General features: G+C 36.2%; 1 protein-coding gene across 1 annotated transcript in view; it reads left to right on the top strand.

Annotated features, from left to right (window-relative positions):
- LOC110103376 (187-kDa microtubule-associated protein AIR9) overlaps positions 1 to 26,373 on the top strand; it is an 85,819-nt gene that overhangs the window by 8,240 nt on the left and 51,206 nt on the right. Inside the window, exons 4-14 of the mRNA XM_020832062.2 lie at positions 21 to 86; positions 205 to 276; positions 381 to 446; positions 528 to 590; positions 671 to 736; positions 1,610 to 1,709; positions 2,800 to 2,901; positions 14,078 to 14,301; positions 14,390 to 14,504; positions 21,672 to 21,792; positions 21,903 to 22,078. Coding sequence (XP_020687721.1) covers positions 21 to 86; positions 205 to 276; positions 381 to 446; positions 528 to 590; positions 671 to 736; positions 1,610 to 1,709; positions 2,800 to 2,901; positions 14,078 to 14,301; positions 14,390 to 14,504; positions 21,672 to 21,792; positions 21,903 to 22,078 — 1,171 coding nt within the window. The remainder of the gene's footprint in view (positions 1 to 20; positions 87 to 204; positions 277 to 380; positions 447 to 527; positions 591 to 670; positions 737 to 1,609; positions 1,710 to 2,799; positions 2,902 to 14,077; positions 14,302 to 14,389; positions 14,505 to 21,671; positions 21,793 to 21,902; positions 22,079 to 26,373) is intronic.

Here is a 26,373-nt window from a genome sequence, read left to right as displayed (position 1 = left end):
ATAATGTTGTTGTTTCATAGTTTGTTTATCTCAGGGATAATTTACTTTCATCGGTGAAGGGCATTGAAATATTGAAGCGGGTGAAGGTGAGCCCAGTGTTTTGTAGATATCCGCATATTTTCATTTGTGATTTTGTTTGTGAAGCTAAAGTTAAAGTTCAAATAAACTTGAGTTACGGATTATATTTCTTCTTCTTCTTGATAGGTTCTTGACCTAAGCTTTAATGACTTCAAAGGGCCTGGTTTTGAGCCTCTTGGGAATTGTAAAGTTCTTCAGGTAGGCGGTTCCTTCTCATTTATTCAGAAATGAAATATGATTGCATTTGCCATTTTTGGAATTCAAAAGATATGCAATTGAAATTGAACTTTTTTATTTTGCAGCAACTTTACCTTGCTGGAAATCAAATTACATCACTTGCAAGCCTCCCTGAACTTCCTAGTTTAGAGGTATGAAGATAAGGGAAGATCACGCAGTTAACAGGTGACAGAATCATTTATTAGCCTAAAACTAACGTTATTTTGTTTTAGTTTCTCTCTGTTGCTCAGAACAAACTAAAATCGCTTTCAATGGCTACCCAGCCTCGGCTACAGGTCAATTACCATCAAGTCTTTCTGTTATGTAATTCCAGCCTACCGTTTTCTATCTTTATCTTTTCTTGGTATTCATCCAGGTTTTGGCAGCCAGCAAAAACAAAATATCAAGTTTTAAAGGATTCCCACTTTTACCTGTTCTTGAGGTTAGCATTCTCATATTGCTTCTTAGATGCCAAGATGCCATTGTGAGTTCTATGTTGTGTAACGGTTATAGTGTAGTTATGCTAACCTTTCTGATAATACCTTTTGGGTTTTCTATACCCATTTTAAACTCTACTACTTGTTCTTTTTTTTTTTTTTTTGTAACACTAATCATTTCATGTATGTGCATTACTTTTGAATTTATGAAAAATATTAAAAAAAGTGAATAAAAATGAATAAAATAATTTGTAAAGAATTAATTTTGATATCTTAGACAACACTCAACAAAAATGAATAAAAAAAATAGTCTGTATGAAGACATTTCCAGACAATCGATAACTCAGACTTTTTTAAAAGAATTAGTTTTGATATCTCAGACAACGCTCAACAAAAATGAATAAAAAATTAGGCTGTATGAAGACATTTCCAAATAATTGAGATAAGTCTAAAGCTGATGATGATGATTGTTGAAATAAGCCATTTATTGGTAATCCTGTTTACATCTTGAGTAGCTATATTACATGCTTATTCAATTTTACTAAATTAAAAAGTGTAATTCTTCCTCTTCAGAATTTCATTAGTTTTTAATTACTTGAAATGCCGTTACCGTCCTTCCAAAAATAGCATCCTTTTCTGAAGATTTATGACTGCCATTCATAGTTCACTTGCTGATTATAAAAGTTTGGCATAACTAATAACGTTGTTTTATGATGGTTGTCATGACTTAGAAAGCTATGCTGCGCCCTTCTCCTTGAACATCTGTTATTGCACATTGCTGTGCATTCTAAAGCCAATGTTTTCATGCTGCCTTGTGATTGTGTTTCTGCACTGTTTTTTCTTTATTTTTTTATGAAGGCATTTTCAATTATGTGCAGCATTTACGGCTGGAAGAAAATCCTATACTACGAGTACCTCATGTGGAGGCCGCTTCTATATTATTAGTTGGCCCCACCTTAAAGAAGTTCAATGATCGAGGTATACTTTAGTAGTTTTGATTCCACTGGAACTCCTAATATCATTCCAAATTTGTGATGTTGTTGATCTTTCAGCACTTTATATATAGTGGATACAGGGTTTCTTGCTGCTTGAGTATACTTTATTAGTTTTGATTCCACTTACATCAAATTTTCACTGTGCTCAACAATTGTTTACCATCCTTATTGACTACATGCCACGGCAGTGATCTGTTGGATTATTAGTGCCGTAGTCTCATTAATTTGTGAACTATTGTAAATATTCTGAAATTCTTATTCTACCACCTTATTAATCTATGGACTATTATAATTATTTTGTAATTATAATTCACTGTTTTAATATTTTTCCTATTATAAACTCTCTTAGGTTTGTGTAATACTCATACACGTTGCAATTAAACACTTAACCAATTCTCCTCAATTCTTATCAGTATGCGTTTATATAGTAGAGAAGGAGATCGCCTTGGTATACATGAGGTAATGGTAATTGCCTCCCCCTCCCTAGTTATGTGGAAGGGACAGATAAAATACTGTTAAGGAATAACGAACAATTTTAATTAACTAAAATTCAGTTCAAATGCATATGTTGGCGGGAATAAGAAAAAATGGTTAAGTGATCAAAACTGAATTGGTTATAAATTAAAACGGCTGTTGAAGCTAATGCTGTCCTGCAGTTTTTAGTTTACATTTTAATTTAGATGAATGGAAATTTAAAGCGCTATCTATTAGAAGATTCATTATGAAGAGGACTAATAATCTTTGTCTATTTAAACTCTTGATCATTTCAGGAGAATATCCTCTTAAAAAAATATTGAATAGTGGGATTTTCTGTGGATTTGATTTTTTACTTATGTTTATATCATAAACTTGACAGCGTATTGGTGAAAAGCTAAGATTAAGGCTTCGTTTGGGACTGCTTTTTTACCGCTTCTTAAAGTAGCTTTTTAATACAAAAACTTAAAATTTTGTACTAAAAAACTGCTTTAAGAAACAATAAGAAAGCCATCCCAAACGACGCCTAATTTTAATTTTGTCTGAAAGCTTGACTGTTGATTGTTGTCTCTTAGTAGTTAATTCAACAATTTCTCCAGATCTATCTCCCGAGGAGCTAGAGGTTGCAAAGTTATATCCAGCTCATACACCTATTTGCATTAGAGATGGTTGGCAATTTGAACGTCCAGAGCTGGCTGCTGGTGTGTCTTTTAGATTTTTAATTCACTTCTTATTTAGCCAATCTGATTTTCTGTTACAATGACATGCCTTTACGTGCTTCATTTACGACTTTCCTGCAATCATCATGATATATCCAAGGAGGGTTCTCCCTTACTTATACTTTCCAACTTACAATATATATTAATTGATACTAAGCACAAAGCAGTTATCTAGACATTCTTGCAAAACCATTACATTCTTTGATTTAGATGCTTTTCAAACTCCGACTTCAATGTGTTGGCTAAAAGGATAGTTATTTATGCATTTATGCAGAATGCCTTTTTTTATGTATCCTTGAAACAGCACACATAATTTGAAATGATGCCCCATACTTTGTCACATGGCTTCGGACAAATACAAAAATAGTTTCTGCCTATGATCTTAATTAAACTACATTAGCCTTAAAACTTGTTTCAAATTCCAGTCTGAACCAGGCATTGGAACTTCAACCTTAGATAGTTTCCATAATTATTTATGCATTTATGCAGAATGCCTTTTTTTATGTATTCTTGAAACGGCACACATAATTTGAAATGATGCCCCATACTTTGTCACATGGCTTCGGACAAATACAAAAATAGTTTCTGCATATGATCTTAATCAAACTACATTAGCCTTAAAACTTGTTTCAAATTCCAGTCTGAACCAGGCATTGGAACTTCAACCTTAGATAGTTTCCATAATTCTAATGGTTGGGTGATGGGATGAAAAGATGGTTGACCTCTAACATATCGAAGTGTCAAAGCTCTATTAGTTTGATATGCTGCTGCTTAAAAGGTGGATTTCCATAAAAAAGTTAACAACAGATAATTGGGTTCATTGGGCAACACACTAGTCGGAGGGTGGGCTTTGATGAATGGTTAATTTGCATTGTATACTCATAAAAGACCATTCTAAGCCTTATCAGCTGAACTTAACCATCTAGATTGGAATTATGCTATAAAACTTGTCAACTCTCTCTGTGCTCTTTAAGAAGCTCTCTTACCAGAAGCATAATTAGCTATCTTAATTTGCATTGTACTACTCATAAAAGACCATTTTAAGCATTATCAGCTGAATATAACCGTATAGACGGAAATGATGCTATAAAACATTCCAGCTCTCTGTGCTTTTTAAGAAGCTATCTTAACAGAGGCATAATTAAGTATCTTAATTGAAGCATTGAATGTGGGCTCTAAAAAATCATGCTCGCTTTGTTCAGAAAATTTATGTTTTTGGTGAAAATTTTAGAAGGGCAGATTAGATTACAAATAAGTCATCCTCTAAAGATGCACTTATGATCTTGTTCTAAATTTCTTATAAGCATAAGTCCCTTTGATTAATTATCCCTCTTGATGATGAGAGAGAACTTTCAATTCATGTTAGTCATTAAATGATTAGTGTTTAGCAAGGTTTAAAATTGCATAAATAAGCCTTGAGGCGTTTTTCATCCGTATGGCAAGGCGTAAGTCTCATGGATGAGAATTGCGTAAATGAGAATTTAAGGGTTTTAGCAGATAAATAATAGTAAGATTCTATTATACAATAAAAATATCTAAATGACAAGTGAAATTAGTAGAAAGTAAGAAAATATATGCAATAAAATCATGTCCCAAAGTACAGAACCACAAAATATAAGTCTATCAAAACTCCCAAAGTACAAATAAGAAAGAACATATTAAATCAAATCATGTTCCATCACTAAATGGGTCTTCAAGGAAATTTTCTTTTCCAATTATATCTATGAATGTCATGTTTTCGTCATCTCCAATGTTACTCACTTTTCTCTTCCCTGTTCAATAATAATGATTATTGTTATGTTAATTGTCCACTTGATATATATATATATATATATATATATATAATGTAATAGCATATAAGAAGTTGTGGAATACCTTTAGTTGCTTGTTGTGCTGCAGAACTAGTGGATGTGTGTGGTCTGGTACTAGTGGATGTGCCCACTTGATCTACTTCGCCCCTCAAGACGTTCACACTTAGATCCTCTAGTTGCAATTCTAATAATGGCAAATATGTCTCATCATCTATGAACCATTCATTATCAGACGTCACATCATCACACACCAATGGGTCCTCATCATCCTTCAACCCCTTGTTCCTCAACATCCTATCTCTCAATCTCTTGTTATGCATAATATACACAAGGGAGTTCATTCTGACCGTTGAAAGTCGATTTTTTCTCTTCGTTTGTACTTGACTATATGTACTACAGTTTCGCTCACACCCAGAGGAAGAACAAGTGAGACCCAAAACTCTAACAACAAAAATCTGTAACTCAGGGGTGGAATCACCAAATTGGATCCAGCATTCAATTATTTTCAAGAAGAAACAAAGGTAATCAGAAGATATTAAAAGTGTTATGCATGTATAAATACTTTGCAAAAATATGTATACCTGGAGACCATTTAGCAATAGTAGATTTTGTTGCTCGCAAACCAAAATATTCCTCCTATTTCGAAATAGAACAAGTTCTAAATTTGCGAGCTCCCTGACGTTCTGGTCCGGTATTAGTCATTCCATGCAATGATACAAGCCAAGCTTCACATTCGGATTTGAGGATTTCCTATCTGAATATTGAAATTGAGGATTGAGATAATATGTCGCTACATGATGATGGTGTAACTTGACCTCCCACCGAGCATCAATGATATCCCAAATCTCTTTATAACTTGCCTCCTCTCCTCCCAAGTTTGTGCAATTAACTCATTTGCCTTATCCATAGCATTATAAATAAAACCCATGGCTGGTTTCTTCTTGACATCCACTAAACGTAGAACTTGTACCAAGGGTCTCATGCTCAATATGACATAGGTCACACTAGCCCAAAATTTATCATTTAAAATTAGCCTTCGTATTTCCTTCCCCTCAGGTTTCTTTCCCCACGCAGAATTATGCCTTTGTGTCGATGTAAACATTGCTTCAAGAGGTCTCACATCCAGCAGGCTCTGTAGTGTCAAATAAGATGTGGCAAACCTATAGAATAAACTTGCATTATGAATTGAAAATGAATTGCAGTGCACAAATGTAATAACGAACCTAGTCGTTGCAGGGCGAATGATTTCCTTCTTTGAAAACTTTCTCATTAAGGCTAAGACCCATTAGTGGTTGTAGATAAACTTTGTCATCTTCTTCACCCTAAAAAGAGCGCTCTTGTGTTGAGGTAAATCACCAAGTTCCTCCAATATGAGATCAATACAGTGTGTTACGCAGGGGGTCTAATACAAGTGTTCCCTCTTCTCCATCAACATCTGACCAGCTGCTTTGTATGCACTGACATTGTCAGTCACCACATGAACAACTAATTGCTCCCCAATCTCCTCAATAATCACATCTAATAAATTGAAAATGAATTCAACATTTTTAACCTCATCTGAAGTTTTAACTGATCGTAAAAACACCGTACCGTAGGGATTGTTGACAAAGATATTAATCAAGCTCCTGCTCTTCATGTCAGACCATCCATCTGACATAATGGTAACACCACTCTCACTCCATGTCCGTTTAATCTCATCAATGCTCTTCTCTGTGTTCTGCAGCTCCTTCAAAATCCATGTTCGCAACTCGTACATGGAAGGTGTCTTCAACCCTCTCTCATACAACTTTACAGACCGCAACATATTGAAGTAGGCCGGTGATGTCGCAACATTAAATGTTATGGCATTCTAAAAAAAAAAAATCTGCCAATATCCATGCAAAACTGCTGTCGACCCTCTCTAGTACCAGCCGCAGGCATCATCTGTGCTTGTCCTCTATCCTCTCCTGGATTAGTCATATACTGGTCCATAGGACTCCGTGCACCTCTATTATGTATAGTAGAGGAAGAGCTCTTTCCACTCTCGCTCCCGAAGTAAGCACCCGAAGTAAGCACCATGTTCGATCCTTTCATCAAATTGCTCATATTATAAATGTTTGGCTGTGACACTCTTTTTCATATAAGCTGTAATTTCCTCCTTCACCTTATCCGAAATATTCACACATGGTGCTAAATTCTTATGTGAGTCGGATAAGTGTTCCTTTATGCGAGTTACTCCTCCCTTCACCACCTTATCACAAAAATTACATTTTTAAATACATATATGTCTTCTCACCGTGTCCTACATCAACTTGCACACTGTATTTCCAAGAAGGGTCACGCTGTAATGACGTATTTGTCTTTTTCTTGCCCCTAACCATGTTTTCTAAAGCACAAATGCAAAATAAAACACAAAAAATATAAAATAATAAGCATGAATATGAAATAATAATGTCCAAGAGATAAGAATTCACATTTAAAGTCCTCACCCCTTCCTCCTCTCCTATAGAGTCCAATGTCTTCCAATCAAAGCATGCACTAATGAAGAAACAGACTAACACTAACAACTATTACTAAAGATGATGAATACAACAATATGTTGGGCTGCCGAGGGTCCAAGGCGACCTAGCGGTACCGAGCATGTACCTAGCGGTACCGAGCATGTACATAGCGGCACCGAGAACTATGACCCTAGCTTTCCCATAAGTTGAAAAATCAAACCCTAAAAAAAAAAAATCCCGAAGAACACTTGAAGAAGTGATGTAGAGGGGCAGCCGGAAACAAAGGACTCACCGGCGAGAGGCGGCGCCAGCGGAAACGTGCGGGAGAGCCGGATCGGGCGTCTGCGTGCTTCATGCGCGACTTCGATTGACATCTTTGATCAGGTAAGTGGGTATAAGGAAGAATTTAAGAGGTTTTTTAAGTAAGTGGGGCCCATATTAGAGCTGTACTGATGTGAAACAACATGCGGTGAATCAAGAATTGCACTTGAGAAATTAATAGAAGAAATGACTTTTAGCTTGCTATCAAAACTCTTTGTTTGCTCAAGTTGAGTTTAAGAATAAAATGTTGATAGATTAAGCAATGACAAGAAATTATATGTAGAGATTAGAGGAGCTTTTCAAAATAACACCAAGAATTTAAGTAATGCAAATAGCTAAGAATAACAAAGCCCCAAATTTAATATCTAGATCATTCACCTTGAAGTCCTTCACTCGTTTTGAAAGTGGTGGCTAGCAGAGGAGAATCGTAAGTAGACTTAGCAATGCCACTAGTAGACAAGTGATCCCAAGAGGACTCGTCGCTGGGGAAGAAGCCGGATTTGGAGGAGCGGGTGGGCGGCCGTCAATGATCCACTCGGAGTCAGGACGTTGTTTGTCGATGACGTGTATGAGAGTCGGGAGGATCCGGTCCAAGTAAGCTCCAACGGTGTCATCGTCGGAATAAAATCCCGCGTCGAAGAAAGGCGATTGTCGGACGTCGAGATTGCCGTGGACGTCTAATACAAGCCCCCATTTAAGCTCGGGGTCCGCCATGCATGGTGGTAAGGGGTGATGAGGACAAAGAGGGGAGAGGAGAGAGCAAAAACGTGAGCTCGTGGAGGAAGGAGAGTCACGGGTAGGAGAGGGGCTAGGGGCGGGTGGAGCTGTGGGGGAGAAAAGCTAGAATATTTCAGATTTTTGGAATTGGCGTCCTTCTAATTTAAATTTCAGAATTTGAATTTGAAATTAGCATTAGGAGGGAAGGGGTTAATGAGGTATTAAAGATGATAAACAAAAAAAAAAGAAAAGAGAAAAGGCCCATTAACGGGGCCGGCCATGTGGTGAGGGAGAGGGATTTTAGAATTAATAAAGTGGGCCCCAATGTTTAATAGCTAATTCATAATCAAATCTGAAATTGTAATTTCAGATTTGGATTATATTTTTAAGTAACTTCCAACTTGATATGATATGAGAGGGAAAGAATTTGAAATCGAAATAGGCTTTAATTCCTTTAAATATCTTTCCTAAATAGAAGAGTACTAATTAGGAAACACATTTAATCAAGGAGATTTTGAATTCCAAACGGAATTGGACCAAGGGGGGCCGGCGGCAAGGTAAGCGTCTAGGGATCGGCGGGCTGGGGCTCACGGTCTGGTTGCCAGTCGTGAGAGCTGGGGTCGGTAGAGGGCTGAGGGGCCGGCGGCCAAATGCTTGGACGGTCCAAAGAGGCCTGCGGCAGGGAGAAATTGGGGAAAAGAAAAAAAAACACTTGCTTGGTGAAGGATGAGGATTTGGAGAAATCCAGGGAATTACTAACCTCAAATACTTCCTCCTCAAGATCTCACAAAGAGGTCTTAGGGATTCCGGAACTCACAAAGAGATCCACGAAGCTCTCGCCTCAAGAACTCACAAAGAGAACTAGGCAAAATTTAGAACTCACAAAGAGATTGATAAGTAGAAATTTCCTTCATAAAAAACTAAGTCATTACAATACATGATGCCTCATATAAGGAGGCACCAAAAATAATAAAACTGAAAAGACAGAAACGCCCTCTGGGCTACATAAGCGAAACAATGCCCTCAGGGGCAAACTAGGAAAACTAAAGAAAGTAAACATGACATAAGCTGTAAATAAATCAGAAATAGAGACTCTGGATCGTAGCCGTTGATCTGCGCCGCCGGCGATGGTACACGTGTTGAAATCTAATGTCCCCATCACGTACGCCTCAAAGAAAATTATGCAATAATGCTAGTGAAGCGCGCCTCACTCCACCTGAGGCGTACGCCTTATGATGCATGAGAATTGCCTAGGCTTTGAGGCTATTTGGAGCAAATTGTGCAAAGGTGCGCCTCGAGACGCGCATCAGATTGCACAATTTTAAACTATGGTGTTTAGCATATATTAGTAGCAAATTTGACTTAAGATTTAGAAATTTGCCACCGCAAAATCAAAGTGCGTGGTGGGGGAAAGATGCTCGATCAAGATCCTATGGCTCTAACATCCTTGGTTGTCAGGCCAAAGCATTCTTGTCAGCAGTCATGGGTTGCATTGTCCAAGAGGAGTTGTTTGTCTATGAAGATGAGATTAAGTTGACCTTATCTAACATATTATTTTTTGTGCCCTATCATACTTGCCTTGTGATTCACATCTCAAAGGGGTTTAAGCTATTGGGGAATTTGCCGGCTTTAGTTATGTCTGTAATTTAATGGTGCTGTTTTGCGGTGAAATTGTAATGCCTCATGACGACCCATATCGGTTGAACACGAAGCGTAACAGAGACATGTAGCTTGGGAGCCATTGCTGATGCTCCTTTGTCCTCTTCCTTTGCTCTAGTAAAAACTTCAAGCTCTTATGATCAAACCTGATTATGAAATATCATCCCAACAAGTACGGATGCCACTTTTGTATGGCTAGCACGATCACCATCAGCTCCCTCTCATAAACTGTTTTGAGCTTGCCCTGGCGGTCATTACCTAACTGAAGTAGGGCACTGGCTTTTGATTCTACATGAGCATTGCTCCAAGTGCATAACCCGAGGCATTCATCTCCATTAACATCTAATTGAAATCTGGTAATGCTAGCACCAGAACTGTATTCATGGCCTTTGTCAACTGCTCGAAGTCTTTGGTTGTTGCTTCCCTCCACTGAAAGCTATCCTTCAACTGTCTTGTCATTGGCCCAGCTATCGAGCTGTTCCGTTTTACAAACTTTCGATAATATCCTGTGTGGCATAAAAACCCTTGTTTTCCTTGTGTCTTGGGTAGAGGCCACCTAAGTATGGCCTCAATCTTGTTTTGATGCTGCCACCCTTCCTGAGACACGGCATATCCCAATTTGATGTAGGCAGGGGGGGGGGGGGCAATTGGGGGGGGGGGGGGGCAATTGATGTGCCTTGGCTTTGGGCTGCTTTGGTTCCTAGGTTTGAGCTTGGTTGTCTCGGGTTATGCTGCACCTTTGGTGAGCTGCTGTGTTCTTCTACTAAATTCAGCTCATTATGATGCTATGAAGTTCAGCTATCATTTCAGCTCATAATTGGGGTTGTCCGAGTTCATCCCCTCTTTGTTTGGCCTTTCGGTTTCTCTGCCTGGCGCCTGTTCTCGCGGCTGGCCATTCCTGTTTCCCGCGTGACCTCTCGGGTGCTGCTCCTGGCGCTGCCTGTTGGCCTTTTGTCTCCCTTTTTTCTGGTTTTCTCGGTTGGAGGTTGTTTGGGTTGTTTGGTTCTCTTTGCACCTATAAATATGGGTTGTTTTGATGCATGAAGAGGTTGTTTTTGGTGAGTGAATTGATCTAAAAACCTGAGGGTTTCTTGGGAAAGCTTGCGAGCTTCTTTCACTTCTCTTCTCCTCTCTTCGATCTCATCTTGGGGTTCTTACCTATTTCTTATCTCCACAAGTTTCCACTCCACTTGTATCTTTCTTCTCAAGCTATTGGACGTGTTGGTTGGCCGGTTTGGTAGCATTTGCCAGAGGAGTTTTGTGGTGGACGTTGGCCCAAAGTTGTTGTGGACCCTTGGTTTGCATGTCCTTAAGCACTTATTTTTTTACCTACTATTTCGTTGCATGTGAGGTGACCACTAGTTGATTGTTGTGAGGGTAGTTTGTTTTCATTTTGATTTTTATTTTAAATTTGTATTGTCTAACTTTTGTTTGTGTCAAATTGGTTTTTGATGTTAGCTTACTTGAATTTGAATTGAGAAAGTTCTACTAGCCATTGTGTTCTCAAGTTTTGGTTTTTCTATCTAGTTGTCTGCATCAAGACTTGATGCAATCCAAATATTAGGAGAACTAAGATTGCATATAAACTAGGTCTTCCTTTCCTAAACAACAAAATTTAACAATATAACATGACAAAGCAAATTTAAATAAGACAATTTTAACTTTCATATTAGAAGGACGACACAAACAAGCATAAAACACCTAAACAACACATACAAGCATAAAACACCTAAACAACTTTTAGATCGCTTGAGAAGAAAGATACAAGTGAGGTGGAAATTTGCGGAGAGACGAAGTAGGTAAGAAGCCCAAGACGAAATCAAAGAGAGGAGAATAGAAGTGGAAGAAGCTCGCAAGCTTTCCCAAGAAGAAACTCGCAGGTTTTAGCTCCAAAAATTACTCCATAACTCTCTCTTTTTTAATGCCACAAAACATCCCTTATATAGAGGAAGAAAAGGTAAAAAAAGACAATTAATATATATATATATATTTAATGCACCTTAAAATCAACCAATAGAATTCCCTTGAAACCGCAACAAGCAAGAACCGAAGGGGCTGCCGTCTGGGGAAGAAACAGAAGCATCAAAACAGCCTCAAAAGTGGGGGAAACTCGAAGCATTAAATGACTCATAAAGGGGAAACCAAAAAGGCATATTTTGGAAATTAAAATCGGCATGGGGAACACCAAAAAGCCTCTTTTGCATATATCACAAGTACTCCACTCTAGGTTATGTAGCAAAGCATATTTTTTAAGTTATTGAATAGTTGGTATTCCCTTAAAAGTTGCCAAAACAACTGTTTGATGATCTAAGTGCTCCTCCTTGGTCTTGCTGTAAATCATAATATCATCCCCAACTTTTTATTCCTTAACCCCCCCCGCTCACGTATGGTTATGATATTCTCTCCTTTGTTCCCTCTCATATGTCTCCCTTTCTTCAACTTCAACCCTCCTGAATTCTTCATCTCCATACCTCCACATGCCATAACCTTCATCCCATTCCTCTCCTAGGTGGTGGTCCAAAAGATTGCATCCTTTTCCCTTCCCCTAAGATCTCTACATCGTGATCATCCCTCTGGTTGTTGGAATTGCATTTCCCCTATTAGCGCTTTTGCCTCTGATGCTGCCGGTTTGACGCGAAGATTCAACATATTCTTCATCATCTCTTCTAGGTTAGAAAATTTATACTCCATTGATGAAGTTCTATCCTCAAACGTTGCTTTAAGTTGGCCCACTTCTCTTTCATGACATAGGTCCCAAATTATGCTTTAATACTAATTTGATAGGTATACGATCTCCAAACAACAAAAACAACAATAACAAAGAGAAAATGCAGCACAAATCATCGAGAAAGTTTCTTATTTCAGCACAACAAACCAAGATACAAGTTGATTTATTATTCAAGAGGTAGATTGGCTCTCCACAAACCCCAGGCGTCATTGGGAATAACTCCAAAGAAGACTACAGAAGAAACACAATCACATGATCGAAATAAAACAACCTAATTACCCTTAAATAAACCTTCATATTTTCCTCCCAAATCCGAATTTAAATCAGCCATCTTTCCCAGAACAAAACTTTCATAATTCCCTCCTAAATCTAAATCTAAATCAGCCCCCTTTTCCTAAATAAACTTACCTAATTCCCTCATAATTTTAATTTTCAATGTTAAGTAATTAAAGGTGGAATTATTCTTCTTTGAGCCCTTCTCTCTTCTTGACCGCAACTCACCCTTGTGGGGCCCACCGGCTCAGCCGCCCGTCCGTGATCGTTTTCATGAAGCGAGCAATGGTTGGGTATTTTTTTTCATGTGGGAAATGTATTTCAAATTAGGTTTGCGCGACAATGTGTTCATCATTCATTACATGAACCCTTTTCTTGATGATTTGATGCTCAAAACCTTTTGGTGCAGTACATCCCGCAAAACAAGGGACATTTGAATAAATTTCAATATTTGTGACTCGTTTTCAAACCATACACGATGTCACATCTTTTGGGTGTCATTTCCTTTGCACTTGATTGAGTTGATTTATAGGGCAAATAAGAAAAGTTAACATTGAAGAAATGACGTGGATCAAGTCTTAAGAAAGATTCACGTTATAGTCTCAGAAATGTTCCTGTGTGAGTTTGTCGTATACTGCATCTAAATATCCGCCTAGCTCATGCTGTATATTAGCCATTCCGAGTGGCTCGGAATGTTAACAATTCCATCCTTTCTTTTAGAATGCTTTTTCCTACATGATTTTTTTTTTTTTTTTTTTATGAAGTGCAAATTTTTTTTTTTTTTTGATCTTTCAACTACATTTGAATGTCGTGGAGATGCTATTAAACACTTAGAAATTGATAGCCATTTTGGGACTACATTATTAACTTTGAAGGTGTCAATTATGCAAGTTTAATTGCATTGTAAAACAAAATTCAAGCTAGTTTAATTATTGGAGCTGTGTTGGTGCTGTGTGACAATATATTATTAATATCGATTGGTTATATGGTGAAAAAATGGAGCCTTTATTCTGTAGATAAACTATGAGATGAAGTGCAAATAACAATAAGATGCACTATTAAGACTAGTGCCTAACTAGATAGTTACATCACACATGCTTCCTTTTGATGTAGCTCGTGATTGCTAACTTTGCAAAGGATAAAGCTTCTAATCTTTGCATCTTTGACAGATTCAACCTTTTCATTTCTTCTTGAGAAATGGAGGGAAAACTTGCCCCCTGGTTTCATGGTTAAGGAATCTTTTGTTGATCAGCCATTCGAAGAAGACATTTGTCGTTGTCATTTCACATTTATCAATCTGAACAGTGATTCTGAGTTGGTCCTTAAATACCAATGGTTTGTTAGCGAAAGGACTCCTACTAAATTTGAGGCTATTGCTGATGCGGTTGAAGATGTATGTTATATTTTTGTTTAACTAAGAGTAGCGTTGTATTTTTTTTTTTGCATTTCATAAACAAGATGATGTTCATTTTTCATGACAGGCATACTGGCCAAAGCGTGAGGAGGTTGGGAAATTCTTAAAGGTTGAATGCACTCCCATACTAAAGGAGACGGAGTATCCTCCCATTTTTGCTATTTCAGCGCCTGTTTCTCCAGGTATTCCAGCAAATGCATTAATTTTATTTTATTTTGTATAGTTATGTGTTTTACTTGGTGAACACTCAACGTACCATGAAATAAATTCTCAGCAGTCTTAGCAGTCTTCTAGGATAAATTTTATAATATCAATTTTGACTCTTGATGAATCTTTAAACTGCTTGAAGTTCTTATTATCATACTATAGATTTTGCGGGAGGGTTAGTGAATTGAAAATTCTTACAAAAATGCTTACTTGATGTTATTGAAATTAAATTTCAAAAGTCTGCTCTTTTTCACAGCCTTTTATTTGTTAACTTTCTAGCAATAAAATTGTTCTATGATCAAAATACTAACGGCTTGATGTTATGGGGACCAATCAAGATGATATGGAAGTTGAGAAGGGGACTTCCGAGAGGATATATAATTTTGCCTAGAAGTTTCCGAATCAAGAGCAACTCTGACGAGATGATTTCGGGGCAAGAGGGGTGTTCAGAAGGGACCTTGGGAAAATTCACGAAAACCAAATGCCAAGCGTGGAGAAGTTGAAGAGCCATTCTTTTTGTGCAGTCATTGATGGAGGATCACAGATTGGGTTTTTGGTATTGGAGTAGTTTTGAAGAGCACCACGGGTGCATGGTGTTGATGAAGAGAGGCTATAAGAAGATGTGACCATTTTGTCCCTAGAAACCTCACGAAGGCAAGAGGAAACCAAAATGTCAACCAAAAACAGCGAATTCTCGAAATGGATTGGCCAATCAAGCCGTGCTTCTTCAATTACAGATGATTTTGATGATGGTGATGTTGAGCATGTTGTTTCTAGCGCAAAATCTTGTGAATTGGATGAAGTCAAGAAATATATTTTTTTGAGAAAGTTCTTGTTATTAAGACAATGGGAAACTAGTGAGAGTTCTGGCAGGCAAGAAAATGACTTAGAGGTGATGATCAAGCCTTCTTTTAGTACGAGACATCAATCCTTCAAGTTAGAGAAAATAATTGACATTCCTACTTGAGCAATTGATCCAGAGAAGTTGAATTCTATTAGGTTCATTGGAGTTCTACTTTAGTCTTCGTGGGTATGCTTTCCAAGATCATATCTCGCTTGATAGAAGCTCACCAAAAACACTTGACTTGGTGGAATGCTTATCTAAGATATGTTCATCTAGATATCTTTTGGAATCGTTTTAAGAAGATACTTCACCAAGAATAACATCCCATGGCATACAAAGAGGAAAGATGGGAAAATGAATCGGGTTACCTTTTGGGGTGTAAACAAGCTTTAGCTTTATTGAGCTTAAGTTTTTTGCAAGAAGTTGTTTGGCATGGGTTGTGTAAAGGTGCAAGAATTCGTATCCCCTTTAGACTTCCTATTTAACAGAGAAAATTAGTTGAAGGAAGGCCAATTTAAATAATAAAAAAAGAACCATAACAATCCCGCTTAGGCACCAATGTGCTATAGAAAATCAGCATGGTATATGACATCCGAGGAAAAGTGGTATACTTTTGGAGAGGAGCTTTGATGTTTGCTCTCTTCTAGCATGATTCACAGGAGTGAATCACTTCCTAAAGAACAACTTATAAGATTTAGGTAAATCCTAGAAAACCAATTTCTTACAGTCGAGAAGTCAATGTCTCCAAGTGCTAGAGAGCTTGATAGCTTGAAGATCCCAAGCAAAGTTTGAAAAGGACTTTGTGAAAGAGATTGACTCTTGGCTTAAGAAGATCGTTGATTGATAATTTTGATCACAAGTTGGTAACCATAGTTCACTATTGCACCATTGATAGTGGATGCCATATCCTGTAATTTTCTCATTTACGAGTCATGATTTCCTGTAATAAATACATGACATAGATTATTTTCCATAAATTAGTTGTAGCCCATGTTGTATTGATGTTCCCTATCTTAATAAAGGGAACTCAGATGGGAAAAGAGAGTAGGCCCAAGTCTTCTTCTTAGGAGATTGTTTGTTATGCAACGAGTTTTCGGGCTTAAGAGTGAGCGTGGAGTTGGAGAGCTAAAGAGAAGGTTCAAGAGCTTCTTCCTAATCGTATGTTACTTAGTTTTCTCCATTAAAGAACCTATTTGAATGTTTTGGGGGAGAGTCAGTGAGAGAGGTAGCAACGAGTGACTGTTTGACGAGGGATCTTTGATTTGCCCCGTCCAGGGTGAACTCCTTTGTAGGCTCAGGCGATTAGAGCCCCGCTAATATCCTCAAGAGAATTTTTTTGACGACCCTAAATGAGTGCTTCGAGGAACACTTTTTGGAGTATCCTCATTATTACTCGGTTGTTATCTATGAAAGAATTTATGAGTATACATGTAGAATTTGATTCTCTCAATCATGGAGGCTTTGCTGAGTCTTCACTAGGTTTTAAAAATCAGATCAGATCGACTGGTTGAACCTGGAATCGGTTGGTTAGCCGGTTCGGGCTTTTAATATGATCGGCTTTGATTAAAATCGGAGGAAACTTTGTGGAACCGGTGGTCGAACTGCTTGACTGGCAAATCGACCCTAGTTCTCCAAAATCGGATTTTGAAATCCCTATTTATGTATTTTATTCTCATTATGTTTTCCTCATTTCACTCCAACCCTATCTATCTCGACCCTGTTCATGTTCCCGTTTCAACTTCCATTCTCGTCCCCATTCGAAGCTTCTCATACGTGAAACAGTGGTGAATCTTCAATCCTCACCGGCCTGTGAAGCTTCTCGCCAATTTAGGCATCCGGTCATCCCTCCTTGGCTCCTCGTGTAACGATCTCCATCCATTTGGGAGTAAGATTTCTTCAAACAATTTTTTTCCTCAAATTTGAGTATTTTTTAGTGCTTTTCAAACGTGTTTAGTAATGTTGTTTGTATCATTTTGGCATGCATGCCATGCTTTTTCTGGTTTAGGGCAAAAAATTTGAGAACCCTAGTCTCAAATCTGAGCATGTTTGATGATCTCTCCTTCAAATTTGTTTAATAATGTTCATTTTTAATTCATTTTAGTGTCCAATATGAGTTTGGTTTGAAGCTATAAGCAATTTGTCATGAATGTGGAAGTTGTTGGCTTACATGTGCTACTTATTTTATTCAATTTTTTCTGAAGTTGGCATCATCAATGTCTACTAACATCAATATCATTATATTTGAGTAGTTATCTTTTGATAAGGATTGAAAAATTTGATATTACACGTCTCTCTAGATTGTTTGGTACTGTCCAATTGAATTTGCATTACAAAAGCAATTGGATATAATTCTAGTTCCTTGTTGATGTTTCTGTTTAAAGTTAAAGACATAGTGTCCCGATTTGTAACTCTCTAAATGCCGGGACTTCGATACTGTTGTGATTTTTTTTTTCTGGTAGAATATATGGGAATGATTCCTCGTGCGATTTTCAACCTGTAATGCATGGTTCTTTTTGGATAATTATCATGCTTGATTGCATGCAATTGGCTCTTTGGTTAATATGACTGTGAATAAGCTTGCCTTTTTAATTAATGCCTGTAAAATTCAATTCTTACTTTAACCAGAAACTTTTGCATCTTAGATATCAACACAATGTCAAAGATCTATATAGATTACTATTTTGGTTTGCCCGGAAGTCCTATTGATTGCTTTGCAACAAGAACTGCCTAGGTAGCAGGTTCAAGTGCCTTCCTAGAATTGCCTATTGAAATTTCATAATTGTTTATTTTGTTTGCCACAAAATTTAATTTATTGCATCATTATCACATAAAATATATATTTTTAAAATAAAATTAGTATTTATTATGTCACTCAGTTCAACCTCGGTCGAACCATTGAACTGTTAATCTCTCATTTATCCAGTTCTTTGTTCGGTCTGGTTTTCACAACCTTGGTCTTCCATCAAAATTATCTTTGTAATCTTTCATATTATTCTTGGTGCTTATGCTCCTCAAGTAGGTTTGGATATGAGTTCTAAATTAAATTTTTGGAATGACTTAAAAGAATTAATACAAAATATACCTATTGAAGAAAGAGTTTTTATTGGAGGAGATTTAAATGGACATGTTGGTAGAGAGGTAGATGATTTTAAAAGCATTCATGGTGGCCATGGATTTGGAACGACGAATGAAGGTGGCAAGACCATATTAGATTTTTGTTTAGCTTATAATTTTTCAATTGCTAATACCTTATTTAAGAAAAGGAATGAGCATATCATCACTTATAAAAATGGATATAGTACAACCCAGATTGACTATTTTCTTATTAGAAAATTAAATCGTTTAGATTGCAAAGATTGTAAAGTTATTCCGAGTGAAAATTTATGTACCAAACATCGATTATTAGTTTTAGACTTTAAGATAAAGGGGCATAAAATAAAAAATAAAGTAAAACAATTTTCTAGGATTAAATGGGGGCATTTAAAGAATATTAACAAAAATATTTTTGGAAATAAAATTTTAGATCTTAAGATTTTGTCTATGCATGAGGATGCTAATGTTATGTGGGAAAAAGTGGCTAGTGATATTAAGAATATTGCAAAAGATGTCCTTGGAGTATCAAAGGGAAAAACTCCTAAGTAGTAAAAATAGTTTGGTGGTAGAATACCTAATGTGCAAGAAAAAATTAAAAATAAGAAGCTTTGTTATAAAAATTGGTTTTATTTTAAAAATTATGATAATTGGAAATATATAAAGTGGCTCGTAAGGATACTAAGAAAGCAATATGCGATGCAAAGGCATTAGCTTTTAGTGATTTATTAATAGATTAGATACTAAAGAGGGAGAAAGATATATGTAGAAGTTTAGCCAAACAAAGGATAGGAGTAGTAAGGATTTAGTTCAAGTGAAGTGTATTAAAAAGTGAAGATCAAAAAAACTTTTCTTAGAAGATGATATTCAACAAAGATGGATGAGATATTTTGCTAAACTTTTTTAATGAAGTTTGTGAAAATAAGATTGACTATAGTGACTTTAGCACCCTAAATGAAATATAAAGATTTATGCTTTTACGGCGTATTAGTAAACTGAAGTTAGAGAGGCTTTAAAGAAAATGAAGGGTGGAAAAGCTGTTGGACCTGATGATATTTCCAATAGAGGTGTGGAAATGCTTAGGAGATGAAGGAATTTCATTGGCTTACTAAACTTTTTTAATACTATTTTGAAGACTAAAAAGATGCCAGATGAGTGGAGAATGAGTGTGTTAATTCCTATTTTTAAGAATAAAGGTGATGCACAAGATTGTGCGAATTCTAGAGGTATTAACTGTTAATGTGTCATACTTTAAAACTATGGGAGCGAGTTATGAGAGATAGGTTGCGGGTGATACTAATGTTTCTCAAAATCAATTTGGATTCATGCCGGTAGGTCGACTATGGAAGCCATACATTTATTAAGAGGTTTGATGGAGAATATAGAGAAAATAAGGAGGGATCTACAATATGATATTTATTGATTTAGAAAAAGCATATGATAAAGTTCCAAGAGAAGTGCTATGGAGATTTCTTGAAAAGAAAGGAGTCAATAATGCTTATATTCAAATCATTAAGATATGTATGCAGGAGCTATTACTTGTGTTCAAACACGAGGTGGATTGACCAAGTATTTCCCTATTTCGGTTGGGTTACATCAAGATCAGCCTTAAGCCATATCTTTTGGCTTTAGTCTTGGATGTTCTCACTAGACATTTGCAAGAGGATGTACCTTGGTGTATGCTTTTTGCTGATGATATTCTTCTTGTTTGATAAGACTAGAGAGGGAGTTGAACGTAAACTTGAATTATGGAGGTCAACCTTAGTCTAAAGGTTTTCGCTTGAGTAGATCTAAAACGGAATATATGGAGTTTAATTTTTTGTAGTAATAGACCTAGTGAGGGGATTGTGACTTTGGGCGATCAAGTCATTAATAAGAGTACACGTTTTAGATATCTTGGATCTATTGTTCAGATTGATGGTGAAATAGATGGGGATATTATTAGCAGAATTCAAGTTGGATGGTTGAAGTGGCGGAATGCATCGGGCTTGTTATGCGATAGAAATGTACCCCTCAAATTTAAGGGAAAATTCTATAAGATGGTAGTGAGGCCTGCAATGCTTTATGGTGCCGAATGTTGGCCATTAAAAGAGAAGCATAATACTAAGTTAAGTGTGGCAGAGATGAGGATGCTCAGGTGGATGAGTGGCTTTACCCTTAGAGATAGGATACGAAATGAGCATATACGTGAAAAGGTTGGAGTAGCTCCAGTAGAAGATAAGATTAGAGAGAGTCGCCTTAGATGGTTTGGTCACATAAAACGGCGGCCTTGCGATGACCCGGTTAGGAGAGTAGAGGTATTAGATTTGACTTATGTTAAGAAAGGTAGGGGTAGACCTAAAAAGACTTGGTTAGAAAATATTAGGAATGACCTTTCTTTATTAGATTTAAACGAGAATTTGACTTTTAATAGGACACAATGGAGAAAAAGGATTCATGTAGCCGACCCCACGTAGTGGGATAAAGACTTGATGATGTTGTTGTTGTTGTAATCTTTCATATTATTCTTATGAATAATAGCTATATTTTCTATATTTATGTTTTCTTTATTTTGTCTTGTGCAACCTCTTCATTTTTCAAACCCTTCTGATAAGCTTGACCTAGTTGACATATTTGCTCTAGCCTAAGTTAGGTGATTTTTCTATATTTAGTGAGTAGTGTATGTTGATTTGATTTCTGTCTTAGAATATTATTCTCATTTTTGTCTGCTGAATAAGAATAGATGAAAGAGCTATCCATATTAACAAAACCTACAATGGCTTCTATTCCAACAACCTTATTCTGTCGTCTCTGTTGGCTGCTTTGATTGCATCATACTTTATTTCAATTCTTTAACAATCTGGTTTCTTATGCGCACAAATTCTTAATTGACCATGGCTTTCCTGCTCTTCAAATAATTAACTTGTGGTTTGTTAAATAATTTTTTTTTTTGCATATATCTTAATTTTGCTTTCATATTTTGGATGCCCTAAATTGTAGAATGTACTTGATTTACACATGGTAAAATTACCAATCTTTACTGAAGTCATCTGTTGCAAGGCTTATGTCGTAGTTCTCATTTTTAATACAATCCTCAAGCCTGCTTTTCTTGGATTTTTGAAATGGTAGTAATATGCTAAGTAATCTTTAAATCTCAAATTCGTGTTTTGCTTATCTTGCAATTATTATGCTTTTTAATTACCTGTGCTGATTGCAATTTCATGATCAGGAACTGGGTGCCCGAAAGTTTTAAATTTAAATGTGCTTGGTGAACTTATTGAGGGAAATGTAATAAGGGGTTCTGCTAAGATTGCATGGTGTGGAGGCATGCCAGGAAAGTGTGTATCAAGGTGATATTTTCGCCCTTTTCAAACCTTTCTTCATTTTACTGCAGTGATGCTTCAAAACTTTCAATTGTTGGTGCTAAATTGAAGGAATTTTTATTATATCCGATGTCCAGTTGGTTGCGAAGAAGATGGAATAGCAGTCCAGTGATAATTGTTGGAGCAGAAAATGAAGATTACCTCTTGGCTGCCGCTGATATTGATTCAAGCTTGGTTTTCATGTATACCCCTGTGACAGAGGACGGTACAAAGGGGGAACCGCAGTATGCCATGACTGATTTTGTAAAAGCAGGTATATACTGCTCAAATTGTCAATCAGCCTCCTTGCTTTTTAGAGGGTACTCATCATTATGTAGGAAATAGTTGGCATGATCCAAGGCTAAATTTTGGCAATTAGATTTGGTCTAATGCAATGCTACACCTAATTCTATATAACATTAATTATGAAGCCAAAATACAGGAATTTGATGCGTTATGTTCACCACAGCTCCTTGTCCAAATGCTCTCCACAATTACTTGCAAAAAAGACAAAAGCAAAGAGAAAAACAGTGGTTAGAGCCGCTATTAATTAAAATAAAAGCAATTGAACATGCAATTAAATTAGAAATAATATATTTTTTTCGGGCTTCTTTATAGGAATCTTTTGATTTTGCTCTTGAAACTTCTTATTTGGAAGAGACTTGTATAATTTTTGAACTCATCCCGAGGCACAATAAAGGGGTGAAGAAGGGAGAAAAGAAGAGGTTGAGGGAGAGAAAGAAAACTAAATGCCGCTGCACTCCCTCTTTTATAATCAATATCCCTCACTCCAAGATTTATGTCTACTTCACACAACCGTTAAAGGATGCAAAGCACTTCACCACACCTTTCCTCTCTCAAACTACAATGTGTGACTTATTCATGCATATTCTTTTGAATCACAAAAATGTTACATCGCTCTCCTACAATCAAGATCCACCAAATACACACATACACCTCTTACTTGCAATCAAATAATCACTTGTATAAAAAGAAAGTCACTCAATGTCATCCCCACTCATAGCTTTAACTTGATGCATATGCCAAATACAAATTGTGTAAAGGAAATAAATGCAACTTCAATTCTTCCAAGAATTCGTATCCTTCCAATGTATACATGTATATTTTTTTAGATACCAAGTGAGCATCCAACACTTCCCCTTAAAGCTAAGGTAACCATCACAAAGGCACTTAAGATATTGCTCTTCTCTTAATGAGCAATTTATGTCTTTCAAGACATTCCAAGCTCTATGATCTTTGATTGGAAATCTAATGTTTATCCATTAATCAAACTACTATCACATATGTATAAGAAATAAAGTAAGATTGCTGCCATCAATCGGGACATCACCACATATATAAAAGAAAGAAAATAAAGAATGCTATTCAATCATTGAATTTTCATCCTCATCAATTAACAAGAAAATCTGTATATAATGGGGGGTATATTGACATGAAGAAAGATTGCATGCCTTCCTACATAATACTGATCAAAATGTGTTGGAGATATATAAATCCAGCCAACCAACAATCTTGAGATCTGAAGAATTTCTTATAAACCTTTTACTTACTCTCAAAAGTATACACATATATGTGTATATGAGAGATCTGATTTTGCATATGTATGTTTTAACGGAAGAGAGATCACTCCATCCCTAGCTTGTTTCCATACGTTCAAAAAAGGGAAGAAAAACATGAAACAACATGCTGATTTTTTTTTTCTTTTAGGAAGAAAGAAATCAATTCCAGCGAACTTTATTAAATTTTAGATCAAGAAACGAAGCCCATTATGTTATTTTCCATTTGCTTCAAGAAGAAAGAACGAAAGCAAATGGCTATTCTCAGCTTTAGGAAGGAAAATAATTAGCATCACTTCAACATTCATCGATTCATATTCATGAAAGAACCCAACAAAACTAATTTTAGTATTTCCTTTGGTATATCGTAAAGCAAATCAAATGGACATTTCAGCATCTATAAGTAAAATTCAGCAAACTTTTATCTCCAAAGAGGAAGGGGTTGAGATTATTTTCAAACAAGCAAAAAAGGAGATCAAGAGGAAGATTAAGGAGAAGGAGAAGATTAAAGAGAAGATGAAGAGGACTGAGAAGAGAGAAGAAGAAGAAGAATAGGGAGGAGAAGAAGGAGAAGGACAAGTAGGAGAAGAAGGAGAGGATGGAGAAGATAGAGATGATGGAGAGGACGGTTACCTATGGAGAATCGACCGAATGGATAGCTCGCATCCGCTCTCTTCTTACTCAAATCACACTCCGACTCTCGCACTCCCGTCCGCCCTTTCCCTCTCTGTGAATCGCTCGGGACACACACAACAAGGGGACTGAATGATGATGCCGTCCAAACAACCCCCTCTTATTAACCTAAAATTTTCTTGAATGAAAGAATTACCATCTTTGCCCTCTCCTGATTTTTAAATCAAGGGTTGAGATAAATTCTTGCTTTAGAGAGTATTTGTGAGATTAATTTGAAAACGATGTTGAATTAAACTTTAAAAAATTAGATTTTTGAGTTTAGATGAATTCAATTGAATGTATTCAAGATAATCAACATTGATTTAATTTAGGTTTGGTCTATTTTCTTTAAATTGAGTCAATCAATGCCGTCAGCCTTCAAATCACATCCGAATTGACTCGATTTTGCTCGATTATATGTATTTGACTAAAAACCAATTAAATTTTTGTTAAATTTGGCCTCGGGTTGAATCAACTCGACAAGGCTCAATTGAATTTATTTTATTATTAATCACATTAATTTTAATTAATTTAGGTTTGATTCAACTCTATCTAATAATCGACGATGACGCCGAGTTCAATCAGGCTTGAATTGAGTCGAATCAGATTCGACATCATCAAATTTAGTTTATGTGATCAAATCGACTTCAATTAACTCGAATAGGGTTTAATTTTGATTTTAGAGAAGGGATCATGAAATGATTTTGCTTGCTCTGCTTAAAACGAGGTCAACAATAGAGAATATAAAACTATTGATCAAAACATCAATATGGACATTTATATTCATTCCAAAAAAAAATCATATACACTACTCAGGATCTATACAATCATATTATAACTTTTATGTCATGAGCATGGATCCCTATGAGGTGGCTTGTGATGAAAGAAATTCTCCTCATTGAACTACTCTCGTTCGATCTCTTTTCCCTTATATTAAACCAAGGGCATCCCAGTCAAATCTTGGTTAGGGTTAGCAATTAGAACCACCAGTGGAGTTTTGGATTGTATCTCCATAAGCTTCCTCATCATCTCCTTCAACCCTTGAAATTGGCTCTCCATTCAATTCTCCATGGCTAAAAACCTTTTTTCGATGGTTGAGAACTTTTCATCCATTCGGGATTTGATTTGCTCTACTTCGCCTTAAAAGGCATCCACCTTCTTTGCTGTCATTTCTCCAAAACCTTGTTATGATTCCAATTTGATGCATCTTAGAAGTAAAAACAACAAGTATATAAGAAAAAAAAATGTAGGAACCAAATATTAGGGCTGGTTTTTTATTATTTCTTCAACAAATAATGAAAGATACAATTGATCTATTTATTGAGTGGTAGACTGGCTATCCACAAACCCTAGGTGCTACTAGAAACAACTCCAATGGACAACTACAACAAACATAATCACATAATGACAATAAAATCACCCAATTAACCCAAATATAAATCTTCGTACTTCCCTTCCAAATTTGAATTCAAATCATCCATCTTCTCCTAAATGAACTTTTTTTTAATTCCCTCCCAATCAAATTAGCTATCTTTCCATAAATAAATTTTTCCTAATTTCCTCCCAATCAAATCAGGCTTCTTTCTCTAACTTAACATTTCCTAATTCCCTTCCAATCAAATCAGCCATTTTCTCTATATATACCTTTCCTAATTTTCCCCCTTAATTCCTCCTCTTCACATAATGAATAATAAATTCCTTGGGCCCCACAAGGGCGTATCAAAATTATAGCTAATTTTGGTGTTATGTGTGATGTCATATATTCAACTGGTACAGATGTATTCTTATCACTCTTAATAGCCTTCTCATTTTCCAGGTTGTGAAAATCTCTTCTGCTCAAGTAGTCTCAGGTTATTTCTAAAATTGGAGTCATGATGAAATTCTAAACTATTAATGAATATGTTGTGGTCGTAGTTGTCACGATTCGGCCCGAACAATTTAACTAATGGGGTGGGACTGACAGTCGGATGGGTGTAACATTTCATTCAATTTCATAAACAATTTAACATTCAACTTCTCAATACAAATGAAGAGCCACTATTATAAAATTTTCTATCAAACAACTCATTAAATCTTTCATATACTTAACATTATTATAAACCATAGATTATCTGCTTGCATTTGTAAGCTGTCTTTTGTAGACATATTCCTCTTTTCTTTCAGCCATTTTTATTTCTCTAGAGACTTACCTGAAAATATTAGTTTAATTGATTGAGTTTATATGATATACTCAGTGGATAATATTTCTATATGTATAACAGTTACGCATGTTTAAAATACAATGCATATAACATTTTATATCTGTATATTTATATAACAT

This window comes from Dendrobium catenatum, unplaced genomic scaffold, assembly GCF_001605985.2.
Source record: "Dendrobium catenatum unplaced genomic scaffold, ASM160598v2 fragScaff_scaffold_1056, whole genome shotgun sequence".
In the NCBI taxonomy this organism is placed as follows: domain Eukaryota; kingdom Viridiplantae; phylum Streptophyta; class Magnoliopsida; order Asparagales; family Orchidaceae; genus Dendrobium; species Dendrobium catenatum.
The sequence above is the reverse complement of the archived record's forward strand: the minus strand, read 5'-3'. Positions and strand labels throughout refer to the sequence as shown.